Raw genomic sequence first — 14,197 nt, 5'->3', positions numbered from 1 at the left:
ACCCCAGCCCGCGCTGCTCCCCGGGAGAGCCGCTCCGCCTGGCCGGGCCTGGAGAGCGGTGGGAGTGGAGATAAATCCAGCTGGCAGCTGGTCACCTGTGGTGTTTCCCAGGCCTCCGTACTGGAGCCGCTTCTGTTTAACATGATGAGGGGATCATTAACTGGATGAGGGGATCGAGGGCACCCTCAGTTTGCAGTGCTGATCTTCCTGAGGGTTGGAAGGCTTTGCAGAGGGATCTGGAAAGGCTGGATCCACGCGCTGAAGCCAGTGGCATGAGGTTCAGCGAGGCCAAGTGCCAGGTCCTGCACTGAGGCCACAGCCACCCCAGGCACTGCCTGGGGAAGAGTGGCTGGCACGAGGGCATGGGTCAACAGCCATCTGAACGTGAGCAAGCAGTGTGCCCAGCTGGCCAAGAAGGCCAACAGCAGCCTGGGTTATATAAGAAACAGTGTGTCCAGCAGGACTAGGGAAGTAATTGGCTCCCTGTGCTCAGCACTGGTGAGGCCACACTGTGAGTACCCTGTTCAGTTTTGGGCACCTCAGTACAAGGACATCAAGGTGCTGGAGTGGGCCCAAAGAACGGCAACGAAGCTGGTGAAGGGCCCAGAGCACAAATCTTATGAAGAGTGGCTGAGGGAACTGTGGCTTCTTTTTCTGAAGTAGGCTTGGGGAGGCCTTATCGCTCTCTATAACTACTTGAAAGGAGGCTGTGGCAAGGAGGTTAATTTCTTCTCACAAGTAACAAATAACAGGACAAGAGGAAATGGCCTTAAGTTGTGCCAGGGGAAGTTTACAGTAGATATTAGGAAAAACTTCACCAAAAAGGGGTTGTGAAACACTGGAACAGGCTGCCCAAGGAAGTAGTTGAGTCACTATCCCTGGAGATATGTAAAAGATGTGTAGATGTTTCACTTAGTACATAGTGGACAGTGGCAGTGCTGGGTTAACAGTTGGACTCAATGATCTTAAAGGTCTTTTCCAACTTAAATGATCCTATGACTCCTCCTGTGTGAGACCTGGTAAAACTTGGGTTGCTCTGTCCTTAGTACTTAATTCACTTCAGCCACTTTTCATTCTAAGTATCGCTGTGCTGCCTCTGGTAGTGCCTCACACATTTCCCTAAGCATTTCCTATTCTTCAACCAATACCAGCAGAGCACCAGCGCCACACATGGCCAGGCATAGGTGCTACCGAGGGCCAGTGGCCCTGCAGCGGATGTCTGCAAGCCTGCTCGTTGGTCCTGGGCTTGGGGAAGCCAAGTCTTGCCACCACAGCTGTTTTCTGTCCTCCCCCTTCTGGTCAGGTGCCCTTCATGGGCTTCTAGCCACACCAAACGTGGGGTATGGGGCTGACACCTCTTTTTGCAGTTTTGTTTTCATCATGTGCAGGACAGAAAGCTGGATTATACAGAGAAAAAAAAGGTTTTATTTAGGATGGAAACAAATAGCTTGCAATATAGGAATATAGAGGAGGTTTATATAACAGTCATTAGCATAGTAATAAATGCAAATATAGTAATTCCTAACTGTTAACGCTGAACTTTGTATGCTAGTACTTTACAAAAATTAGTGAGCTAAAGAAGAGTAGTCTGGAATAAAAAGGGCTACAAAATCACAAACAGTCTCTGGACTACCAGTAGGAATTCATCATATACCAGTTCAGACTCGGACATCTGGAGGGGAATTTTTTTTTTTTTTGGTTAAATAAGGTAAGGCCACATTTTTGCCCATGTTTTGTTGATGTCCCAAGTTGGAAGGTGTTTCAAACCAGCAAGGACAAATCTGGGACCAGCTGCCACAGACTAGTAATGGGCAGCGTTCCCACTGGAAATGCTTGTCCATCCATCCGTGTTTTCTGGGAGCAGCCACAACAGTTCTGCATCACTTGGCTATGATGTCACTCGGGCTTTGCGTGTGGATGTAGGAATTCACTGTCCCATGTAAGATTTGGAAAGAGGAAGAAAAGACAAATATACTGAAGTTCAGCTCCAAAGTCTTAGACTCAAAACATTTGGAAGTGCCCTGTCAAACACTGAGTACATTTACTACATTAATGAAAAGTAAGGGAAGGTAATAAAAGGAGACTTCCTAAGACTACTAGAGTGTCCAACAAGCCAAAGTTTTGAGTCAGAACCAACCTGGAACTTCTTATTTTGATCTTCACTTCAACTGTAAAGTTATTTTACAAGCCTGATTCTTCCAGTTGTTATTCTACTGCATATTCACAGTCCCCGATTTATCCCAAAGCTGGTGCCTGTTCCTCAAGCTCTCAGCACTCTTCCTAAACCACCAGCACTCAGGACCAACTCCCTGCTTCCAGACATCCTAGTGGGTTTTGTGCCACCACAGTTAAGCACCCAGCCCTGACACCAGAGTTCCTGTGTCTCAAGTCAGTCTCTCCCCACCGTGTTCTCATCACCCGCCTTTTTCAGGTGCCCCCAAACACTGCTCTGAACACCTGCCCCAGCCCTACGGCAGGAGTGAGAGGGAGGTGAGTGTTCTCCTGCCCACCGCACACCTGTATGGCTTCTTGGCTGCGTGGATTTTCAGATGCACTGTAAGCGTCGAGCTCTTCCGGAAGCTCTTCCCACACTCGCCGCACTCGTAGGGCTTGGCCCCGGCGTGGATCCGAAGGTGGGCACCGAGGGCTGAGCTGTGCCTGAACGCCTTCCCGCACTCCTCGCACCCGTAGGGCCTCTCCCCCCGGTGGATCCTCAGGTGCACGCTGAGGGCCGAGCTCCGCCGGAAGCTGTCCCCGCACTCCACACAGATGTAGGGACGCTCCTCGGCATGGGTCGTCTGGTGCTTGGCCAGGCCGGCGCAGTCGCCGCACCTCCGGCCGCACTCGGCACACTGGTAAGGGCTGGGCAGGAGGCCGCCGTGGCACGTGGGCAGGGCCTTCCTGACGTGGGTCCGGCGGTGCGTGGTGAGTGCCGAGCTCTGGCTAAAGCCCTTCCCGCACATGGGGCACTTGTAGGGCTTCTCGCCCGTGTGTGTCCGCGTGTGGGTCACCAGCGAGGAGCTCTGCCGGAAGGCCTTCCCGCACTCGGTGCACTCGTACGGCTTCTCTCCCGTGTGGATCCTCTGATGCCGGATGATGGCCGAGCTGTCCCGGAAGCACTTCCCGCACTCCTGGCACTTGTGGGGCTTCTCTCCGGTGTGGACTCGCCGGTGGATGATCAGGGAGGAGCGGTCGCCAAAGCTTTTCTCACACCGGGGACAATGAAAGGGTTTCTCACCCTTGTGGCTTCGCTGGTGGACGATGAGGTGCGAGTTCTGGCTGAAGCTCTTCCCGCATTCGTTGCACCGGTAGTGTCTTTCTCCAGTATGGGTCCGCTGGTGCCTGATCACATTGGACCTCTGGCTGAAGGTCTTTTCACACTCGTTGCACTGGTAGGGCTTCTCACCTGTGTGGATGCGCTGGTGTTTGACCAGGTCCGAGTTGCGGGTGAAACTCTTCCCGCATTCGGAGCAGCTGAAGGGTTTCTCTGCCAGGTGGATCCTCTGGTGCTGGCTCAGGTACGAGCTGCGGCTGAAGCTCTTCCCACATTTGGGACACTCGTAGGCTTTCTCTCCCACCTGCTGAATCCAAATGGCACCGTTCCCATAAATGCATGGGTCTGGTTTGTCCCCAGCAAGGATAACCTTACTGATGTGGGCTCTACCACTGCCCTCACATTCCCAGACTTCCATCTCACAGGGAGTTACCTTTCCAAAAGGTATCTCCACTTCACTTTCTGTCTCCAGCTCCTGCTTGCAGTCCTGTCGCTGACTGACGTCCTCATGGGTAACTCCTGTGAGCCTTCTGGAGTGTAACAGATGCAGTTCAGCTCTCAAAGGATGTTCCTGATGAATCTTGCCCTTCTCTGTATCGCACATGGTCCTGTCACCTGATGGAGTGAACAGAGGAACTAGCAATGAATAATCCCCCCCCGAGCTCCTCCAAGGAAAGAAGTCCAAACAGGGCAATCACAGAGACCTGCCACACATCAGTCACCATTAGCTAACCACACAAGAATCAGCTCTTTGGTATCCTCTGTGGGCAGAGTGAGGGCACAGAGACAGAGGAGCATGGGAAGGGAGCATGGCCTGAGGATGGGCGGCCACTGTGGCACAGATTGCAAAGAGGGTCCTCTGTCATAAAGTTACAGCCCAAAAGGACAAATCCTGTCATTTGCTTGTCCTCAAATTTCCCATGTCTAATGAGGTTAGAGGAACGTCATCAGTACTCTCCTCAGCAAACCTCACTGTATCCACTTTTCTTCCTGTTGCCTATGAATCACTGCTCTTCTACCATCATTCCCATGCTTAGTCAAGGAAGGAAGAAGCCAACACCACAGGAATATCCACCCCTGCCAAGCAGACTATTTTCTTTCTTATTTCCAGTCATAGCCCTTTTCCTTAAAAAGAAAGTGCTACATATTCTGCAGCAGATTGCATCTATATTTTGTCTACAGAACAGACAGGGAAGTGAGTAGAAAGAAACTGTTTTATTAATCAAGCATGGAAATGACCATTTAGACTGAAACATCTAGAGGGTCCTGATTTTTTATTTATTGTATTCACATGGGGATTACACCTCAGAAATGGATGCTGGAGCATGAGGTAAGCTGGTTGGCTGGATGGCACCACTTCCAGAGTTAAGATCATCCTCTTACATGTGGGAGATCAGAATATGAGGTAAATGTAGCAGGATAAACCCCTCAGGGTTTGTTTCATGTGATCTGCAGATTTTGGAAGACACCACCACACTGGTTATATTCCCAAAGTTTTGTGTACAACACTCAGGGCTGGAAAACATTTGTGGTACAAATAAAGGTCTAGCACTGGGCCAAGGTATGCCCCTCAAGGCAGCAAACTGACCAATAAAACTTTCAAACTATTGTCATCATGAAAGGAAGAAAAAGCCACTCTTTCATTAGTTGAGCCTTCCAACATTCTGAGAACAGTCTTTGCTGAAAAATACACAGGATTTTATTTCATTTTGGACACAGTCTTTTTGAAAGGGTTGAGATACCCCACAGAGGATGCTTCTTCATTATTGTACCCTGCCTACAAATCTTCCTGAAAGCAAAATCTCTATAGGACAGGAGCAGAAGAGGCAAGGTGAGTGCGGAGCATGCAGCACAGTACACACCAAGTTTTCATCATTCAGCTCTTCTCTTCCCTTCCCAGACGGGCTCTATTCACTTTCTCACCTTGTGAGCAATCTCTTTACTGTCTCGGTGTTTAGCTGCTTCTGTCCCCAAAGCTGCTTCTCTTCACTCCATTCAGGAGGTTAAAGCCAAGTCAAGGACTGCAAATGCTGACCAGAGAAAGGAAAACGTGTAATAAATTCCTGTCATAGCAGTGGTGCTGTAGATTACAGCAGAGTAAGTATTTAGTAGACGAAAGCAAGCTAGACTAAAGGAAAATGACACCCAGAGACATGAGGCAGGGTCTGTTCTGCCACAGACAGTGACACTGCTGTCTGGGTCCAATAACCAGGGCCAGCTCATGTAGCAAAGACAGGGTCAACTACACATGCTGCTGAGAGCTACCTGCAAGCTTGCTGCCTGCTCACAAGTGTCTGCATGTTCCTCCTTCTGCATTTCCAGACCAAAAATGCCCCCTGCTGTGTTCTGTGTAACAAAAATACAGATTCTTCAAGCCATTACGTTTCCTCCTAGTGAACTAAATGGAAATATAATGTAGTTAATGCAGTTCTGTTCTGAAGGTAGATGAAAAATGCCACTTTCACAACTGGGCTGCTTTCTGTGTCTGTCTGGTGTCCTGTTTATTGCCTTCACTGAAGGAGCATTTTGTTTGGTTGGTCTCAGTGGCTCACCCAGGCAGGCGCAGGCCTGGGTGAGAAAAGAGATTTTGGCCTGCTCGCACATTATCAACAGGAACAGTCCAAAAACAGAATTTCCTATCCTGTGCTCCAGAAAACTGGCAATTTGGCTGCCTTGTTTCAGATGGAGTTTACAGGACTGGCACTGAGCAGACAAAAACCAGTCGCACACACCTGTTTATGCATGAACACTGAGGTGATTTAGTCAGCCAACACAAAATGCCACTTCTCAAGGATCTCTTTTTCAGAGCAGAAGCAGGCTTTGTGGGGGTGGGGTTTGTGGGATAGAAAATCACGTCACCCATTTAGCTTTAGCACTACATTTGTGCAGTGGTATTTGTACAGAGGCATCCGAAGATGCTGAGGGCTCAGTGACATCCTAGAAATGTACAGGTTACAGAAGGAAAATGGTTAAAACCTGCACATGTGAATGCCAGCTCTGCAGTGGTGTTGCTCCATTTTGGTCATGTGCAGTCCCACCATGCTGCTACGAGTAAGTATAAAATTAATCATAACAGGGTGGTCTTAAGAAAAAGAGATATCAACCAGCATCTTGTACTTTCAAAATAAGAAACAAAGTGAACTGGCTGCTCAGCGGTGTACCAGAGGTGAGTATCACAATAACAGTGGGTTACCAGGTCCTCCCAAGGGCAGAGGGAAGATCTCCCCACCTGCATAATGCCACCATGATAAAAGAAATAAAATGGAGAACCAACATTTTGTTGGCTATAGTCATGTCCATCCTGCTCCCTGCTGCCTCCTCCACAGGAGGGCGTTTCCATTTCTCCCAGCAGCAGGCAGTGGCTGCAGGATTTGATCTTTGGTAAGAAGCAAGGGAGCTAAGGTCTCCCTCCCCATGCAATCCCTCATCCACCTATGAGGCAGTGCTGCTCTGCAGGTAAGCCTGATGCTGCTGAAACATCCCTCTGATTTTAGCAAGTGGGAAATATCCTTCTGGTTCAGTCCCCTCCTGCTGCTGTTCAAGAGATGCTGCAAGCACGTGGTCAACACACACCCTAAAATGGTGGGGAAGTACCTACAGAAGGCAGAAGGTGGATGCAGGAGGACAGCTGATGCTGTGCAGAGCCAGGCAGGTTGGGGGATATGGCAGAAAAGCACATTGTGCAACAGGTAGTAAAGATCTGTCCCTAAACACCACTGAGCACCAGAGAGGGACAAGGTGCTGGTCTCCAGAGCAGCCACGTTTGGACAAAGCTGAGTCCCCCAGGCAGTGTCCTGGCTGATGAGTAACCCGGTCCTTGTGAGACCGAATGAGGAACGAGAGAGATCACCTGTAGCCTGGGGAGGTGACGGGCTGCACCAAGCTGCTGTGATGACAGACAGACAGTGGCCCCAAAGACGCTGCTCCATGAAGGACACGGCTGGCCAGGAGCAGGTGAGCCACCACTGAGACCACAAGCCTTGAGAAGACAGGGGAGGCATGGAGAACAGCAGGTTACCATGGGTAACAGCCCAGGGAAACCAAACATCTTCCGTGCGGGCTTTCTGGAGTCTGGATGTGGTGGGACAGCGGGGAGGAGAGCAGACCCTGCTGCCACAGGAGGTGGGCCAAATCCAAACCCAGCCTCACGCAGGTGGCCACTGCTGCCCTCCCCGACCCGAGCCCAGCAGCGGGCAGCAAGCAGGCCAGGCAAACGGCAGGAGAACACGGGGAGCGGAGGTGTCTGTGACACCACCAGCCATGGCACCTTCCCCAGCTCTCCTGGGCAAGCCCATCACGGCAGAAGGATGACCCAGGCAGGTGGGGGCAGCAGCAGAGGGGACACCTCCAGCAGCACAGGGGGCCCAGGCTGCTACAGGTACTGCTCACAGCATGATGTCAGCAATGTGGACCTACCTGGTTTTGTCTGGTGAGTAGGAAACATCTCCCCTTCGAGCCAGGTCGTGAGGAAGGGTGGCCCACCCAGCTGCTCTTTAGCCCTTACCATTGCTCCTCAGCTTTGGCAGTTTGGAGGTGAGAGGAAGAGAGCACCCTCAAACACCTCAGGTGCAAAGATGGTGGCTGCTTAAAATTTTGTCAGTCTTCACCCATTGGAGCTGGTACTTTATTCACCAAGGAGGGCCAGAGAGTGACCTAGGAACCGGGGAGGAGGACTTGGAGCTGGATGCAGTGGGCAGAAGCTGAAGCAGAGGTGGAGACTGGAGACGTGATGATGGGGATGGCTGGGCACATAAACCAGACACCAGTGCAAAGGCTGAGATCTGGACTTGCCCTGCAAGGCCAAAAGGGAGATGCTGGCCAGGTGAAGTGACAGGGGAGGCAGGAGGAAGAGGTCTGAGAGAGGACCTTGGTTAAAGACAGAAAGGAATATATATGGAAGAAATGGATAGAAAGGCCAGGCTGCTCTGACCACGTCCTAGCAGGACACTGTGGAGGGATCCTATGTACCCCAGACTCCTCGTTCCTTGCCTTCTGCAAACCCCTACACAGTTGTCCAGCAAAGTGTGGTGCTTTCCTCTCCTACTGCCTCACTGAGTGCTCAGCAACCCCACTGTCCTCTCAGGAGGAACATTACGTGGTTTTGTTTGATCCTACTGCATCTACAGACACATGGTATTGACAAAATACAGGCCATGAGGAAGTTTTTAAGTTTGTTTTTATAAAAAAAAAAAAAAAAAGACATCATAGCTTAAGAGACTATTACATATGTTGCAAAATCAAACTTGGAGTATGCCTGAATCACAGTCATTTTGCAACCTTAGATTTGTTCCCCCTGCACATAGACATGGTAACCCAGCTCTTTAATTACCTGGCTTCACTGGTTTCATGTGGGTTTTGGCTTCTTTAGTCTCTGGAGGGACACTGCTATTCTAATGAGCAGCTACTCAGTATGTTATGTCACCCTTAGTGGTCAGTGTTTGACTCTCCAATTTGCTTACTGATCCCATTTGAACTCTCTTAAAGATAGAATGACTCATTTCCTCATCTACTTTTTATATACTCTATGTTTTAGAGCTTCACAGCTATTAATTGGTTTATAGTGATTTTGCAAATGGCAGAATTAGGGCAGAGAGGGATTAAAGTTAAAAACATTCACTACTTTTAGAATCTCAGTTTGTGATATCTCAGCCCTAGCTTCTCAGAATACGTATGCTAATGTAGCACTTGCATGCCGTTCAAAATACACCACATGCAGACTGCAAAGCTGTCAGAGAGCTCAGCCTCACACTAATGAGCAACCCACAAGGTAAAGAAAATGCCATTAATGACACGCTAAGAAACCCTGCACTCACCAAGCATCACACAGGAACTTCTGTGGTGTAGCCAGGAATAAAACTCAGCTCTTGGAAGAGTATCCATAAAACTACCCTTGCTCTTCCAGCACCTTCCTGACTCATTCTTCCTTATACCTTCCAAGCTGTGAGAAATGAGGCAGATGTCTGGAATGCAGTAAGTCCCTGACCTGGGAAACGGACTCACTGCCAGAACAGGTCCAGTCTATACACTGAAGGAGCTGATAAATCTTTAGGAGAGAACAGTAGGTTGCTGTGTACTTAAAGAATGTATAAAAAGCATATGCAAGAGCAGAGGAAGTTAAGATTGCATATGAAGCTTTTACTTGGACACATCTAACCTCCAAAGGTTTGATTTCACAAGCTTTCGTAATGTTCCTTACAGGGAACAGCTGGCTTGAAGTTTTGCATATGGGTTCAGTGAATGCCTGGACCCCTGTAAGGGCATACACAGGTCCACTGGGGCACACTCTGTTAACTCAAGGTGTCTGGACCCACTTACCCAGAGGAAGGGAATTTGCAGATTCTAAAATCTTGAAACGAAACTGTTTGCTCCAGCCCCAAGAGCAGTGCTGCATTCCCGGTTTCAGCCATGACTTCTACGACATTTCACCCCATTGAAGACTTGAATCTCCAGAGCTTTGGTTGAAAGTCCCTCGGCCATGTACTGTCCCTTAAAATACTACACTCCTTTCAACATGGGCAGAGCGGGTTTTCCCTAGGTCTAGACCCCCCATCTTGAGCCTATTAGTGCATTTCCCGTGTGCTGGATCCTGCACCCAGAGAAGAGAACAGAGATCTGGGCTCAGCCGTCCAGCTCTTGAGTGTGCCATGGTTAGCATTTCCTTCTCGCTCTGACTCCCTGCGCTTTGTTTGTCAGCAGTGCTCTTGTGCTGGGGCTGCACAGCTGGCCCCCGGGGTGCCAAGGTGCAGCAGCCGGGGACGCCACTCTCTGACCAGGAGTACCAGCAGTTCTTCAGGTCCCTCCGGGTGGCCCACCACGCCAGCACCACCTGCCTCCTCCGGACGCTCTATGGCTGCCACAAACCCCTGGTGCAGAGGCTGGACGAGTACGAAAACCACGGAGCCATCCCTGAGGGTAAAGCTGACCGTGACTCCCGAGGGCAGGCAGAGGGATGGGTGTCCTGCATGGCCAGCACTGGAGCTGATCCATGAGTAGGGACAGAGACTCGTGAGCTGGTGGGGGAGAGGGATAAGTGGCAATCCTGTGGTGAGGAGAAGGCATCTGCTCATAAGCATCCTCTCTCACACCTGATTGTATCCAAATGCATTCCTAGGACCAGACTCCTCTCACACCTTGGGTCATGGAGATGACCAAGGAGTGGTGAAGTTTCTCACTGAGGTTCAGGGACACACCCAAATGGCACAGGGGTTTCCAAGGAGGGATGTCATTCAACAGTGAGGTTATTGCTCAGGGCTAGCGGGACTCCAGCACCAGAGTTTATCACTGAGTCTTTGTCTTTATTTGCCCCTATCTAGGGCCCATATGCTCTGCACTGCCAGGAACTACTTTCTTCCTCAACTTCTGCACCTTTTCATTGTATCGCTGTACTAGGAAAAAGTATTTCATTAAGGTGAGTTATTCAGCTGTTTCTTGAACACTATGGTGTGTTCTGGGCAAGAAACAGTGTTGTGGTTTGAGGCTTGGAATGGGGGCGTGACCTTCCAGCAACTGGGAGGACCCCGGGTGGGTGTGAAACCATTGTATTCCCTCCCCTTCCCACACACACTCTGATAAGAGGCAGGGAGTGGTTTCTTATTTCACTCCTGCCCTGGAGCTCGGAGAGGAAAGTTCTCCTTTCACTCTGTGGGACCCTGGAACCATTTCTGAGGGTTTTGTATATTTTATTTTTTGTATTATTCCCCTAATCTTTGCATATATTATTTTCCTTACCTCCCTTTTTCGTTTTCTGTTCCTTGTTGAACAATATACTTCATTTTTTTTTCAAAAGTGTCTCTCTCTCTCTCTTGAGGGGGGGGGAGAGGCGAGTACATAGTTCTGTTCTGTGTGGGTCCTGCCCTGAACCCCTTTTTACATGGAACCAGGACAAACAGGTACAAGGGAGATCCCTGAAAGTGAGGAAGTGGGAAAACAGGAAGCGAAAAGACAGGGAAGACAGGAGAGCCATGGGCAGCCCACCTTCCAGGGACATTCACATCAAGCTGATGGCACCTGCAGCTGCTTGCCGAAAAGGAGATTTAGCAGAAGGTATTCTTTAAGAAAATGAACCTTTGAGTAACACATCAGCCCTTACCTTCAGCTCTCATTCCCAAACAAGTTAAGACAATCTAGGTTACTGCAGGAAAGGTGGTGATTCATGCTAGAAGAAGAGGAAAGAACGTAAAGAGAAAGACAACTGGGAGTCAAAAGAAGAGACTTCTGGGGAGCTCAATAAGGAAAGGAGAAAGTTTCTTTCCCTTCTTGGGCTCATATCTGTAGGAAGTGAAAAAGATGGGATTGTGAAGACAGGCTAAGAGTTGGGGTTATTTGGCCTGGAGAAGAGAAGACTCTGGGGGGACCTCATAGAGACCTTCCAATACCTGAAAGCAGCCTACAAGAAGGTAGGGGAAGATCTGTTCTCAAGGGTTTGTACCAACAGGACAAGGGGTAATGGTTTTAAGCTAGAAAAGGGTAGATCTAGCTTAGACATTAGGAAGAAGTTCTTTAATAGGAGGATGGTTGATCACTGGAACAGGCTGCCCAGAGAGGTGGTGGAGGCCCCATCCATGGAGACATTCAAGGTCAGGCTTGACAACGCCCTGGGCAACCTGACCTAAGTAGTTAGAGATGTCCCTGCTTATGGTTAGGGGCGTTAAACTAGATGGCCTTTAGAGGTCCCTTCCAACCCAATACATTCTGTCATTCTGTGATTCCATGGTTCTATGATTATGCAGTGAGTGATAACCCTACTGAGCAGAGGGGTGGCTAGGTACCTCTTCTGAAGCCCACCACCTCTACAGAGGTGTGTTTTCTTCTCCACAGAGGACTGCATGTCCAGGAGAGAGCAAAGGCAATCTGGGCAGCACACAGTCCTTCAATGACATGACCATGAGCAGTGATGCTGTGTTGTCCAGCATCTTCAGTGCCCAGCCCCTTCTCCCATCCCCCACGGCCGCACAGCCAGGCCACTCCAGTGCTGACACAGCAGTAGCTGTGACCCCCATCTCCTTACCTGAGGGCACGCTACAGTCAAGGACCAGGCAACTAAATCCTTCTGACCCACAAGCCACAGAGGTGACAGCCACGGGCCAGCACCCTACCAGTGACATCCAGGATCTCCTCCTGAGGCTACAAGACACCCACGTGCAGAGTTCACTGCAGATGCTTCAGCAGTTGTTGACCATGGGGAAGGCAGTGGGAGAAAAAGAGCTGCAGGCTGCCGCCCTGAAGCTGCTGGTGGCCCTGAACAATGCAAGTGTGTTTCAGCGGGCAACCAGCACTGATACAGGGCACAGAAGACAGAACTGAGCAGCAAAGGAGGATCGTTGTGGCTCTTCTACATGGTGTCAAGTCAGGTACGCTGTCTCAGAGGGGATGTATGGGAAGATAGACACAAGAGGACTCCTTTTTCTAAGGTGTGAGGCATTGTCATGGTCAGCAGTGCTTCCCAAGGCCACAACTGTGGGAACCAAGGGGAAAAGTCATCTCTTCCAATTGCATGGGAAAACCCAGGCATGTGAAATGATACTGCCCAGGTTTCAAAGAGAAAAATGTTATCCTCTGGGAAATAACTGTATGGAAGAGATACTGTCTTCTCCCACAGAAGCTGTTCACTCTCTACTGGTCATTTTGGGAGATAGCTACTCTTGAACAAGGCAAGATGGAAAAAGAATACATTTTCCCTGCCTGTGATGTTGACACCACATCTAGCTCTCTGTCTTGGGCAGGGAGATGGGCTTTACTGTCAGTCAATGAATGTCATGGGAGAACACTGGCCTTTCTTCATCAAATACAGGTGTTTCTGCTCAGAAGCATCAAGGGAAGAATATTCCTTGGACGTGTGTGTGTGAACATGCATATTTTACACAAGAGGTTCTCACTAAATGCAGGAAGGAATTATCCTGCAAGGGAACTGCAGGTCTAGCGCTCTCCTTGTATTGGACTTTGCACATCATTGTCATCTACTTGTGAAATGATGCTGTGAAACACAGAGGAGAAATAATAATTTTAAGAGCCTCCTCTTGTCTCTCTCAGAAAATCAGAGTCCGATTTATGGGCACTGTGGCTGAAGTTCTGTTCCTTTTATAAACACCAGACATACCTGTAAGTTAAACTGTGTGAAGCTATCTGGAGCCAGCACTTGCCCACTAAAAGCAGAGTGAGAACTCTTCAGGACCAGCTCTCGTTTTCTGAATCTTCACTCAGAATGAGTTTGGATCTACCTCAAACCTACTCTCAACTCCAGTGGTTGGTTTCTGCTTTCAGGAGGCCCCTGTTAAAGTGAGAATCCTTTATTCACCTTTCCTCCTGCAGGCCTTCTTGCAATCTGCTCCACTGAGGGTTATGAGGAGAAAGGGGCCTCAAGGAGGCATGACACCAAGCACTTTGCCATGGAGAGGGTCAGAGCTGTCTGTTCCACACAGCCAAAAGTGACACAAACGCAGCTGGGTGAAATATAGGCTTTGTCTCTATCCACTGAAGGAAGTCATTACAAGAAGAGCTCTTCAGAAGATCATGTTTGTCTTGGGAAGTGTAATCTTTCCCAAGGCTGAAGGCAGGTCACAGGCTGGAAACAGTCAAGCCCTTGAACGAGAGCGCTTGCTTGCCTTCACAGGGGACTGCCAGGTGCAGTCCTTTACTGGGAGGGATCGCTGACAAGACGCAGACTGCCCTGGACTCACCCTGGCAGCCCAGCCCATTCGCTGCTCCCTAGAAAGACCCCAGAAGCCGCCAGGCCCCTTCCCAGGCACCAGGGCTCGTGTCTGCCCGGCTGCCCGGGCGACACCGGCTCCTCCAGCCCCGGTAGTGGGGCACTGCAGGGCACTTCTTGCGGTAGCCTTGCTAGCTACGGCCGCCCGGGGGCCTGGCTGCCAGCTCACGCTGCTGCAGGTTGCTACACGCGTGGGGCTGCCAGACTCGGCCTCAGCG

The 14,197-nt window shown here is 49.9% G+C and overlaps 1 protein-coding gene across 1 annotated transcript; it reads right to left on the bottom strand.

Moving 5' to 3' along the window:
• Nucleotides 1–2,468: 2,468 nt before the first annotated feature.
• LOC103778295 (zinc finger protein 501-like) lies at nucleotides 2,469–13,127 on the bottom strand. The gene is made up of 2 exons (XM_008945880.1): nucleotides 13,046–13,127; nucleotides 2,469–3,889 (listed from the first exon to the last, which is right to left on the bottom strand). The coding sequence occupies exons 1-2, from the start codon at nucleotides 13,125–13,127 to the stop codon at nucleotides 2,469–2,471; spliced, it is 1,503 nt and encodes a 500-aa protein (XP_008944128.1).
• Nucleotides 13,128–14,197: the final 1,070 nt, after the last annotated feature.

This window comes from Merops nubicus, unplaced genomic scaffold (genome assembly GCF_000691845.1).
Source record: "Merops nubicus isolate BGI_N331 unplaced genomic scaffold, ASM69184v1 scaffold15390, whole genome shotgun sequence".
Classification (NCBI taxonomy): Eukaryota; Metazoa; Chordata; class Aves; order Coraciiformes; family Meropidae; genus Merops; species Merops nubicus.
Note: the sequence above shows the minus strand (reverse complement) of the source record. Positions and strands in the feature narration are given on the sequence as shown.

Excerpts from the sequence above, each read along its gene's own strand:
- LOC103778295 (XM_008945880.1), bottom strand. The coding sequence starts at position 13,127 with ATGCATGTTCACACACACACGTCCAAGGAATATTCTTCCCTTGATGCT. Across the intron at positions 3,890-13,045 it reads CCTGTATTTGATGAAGAAAG|GTGACAGGACCATGTGCGAT; the intron begins GCCAGTGTTCTC and ends TCACTCCATCAG.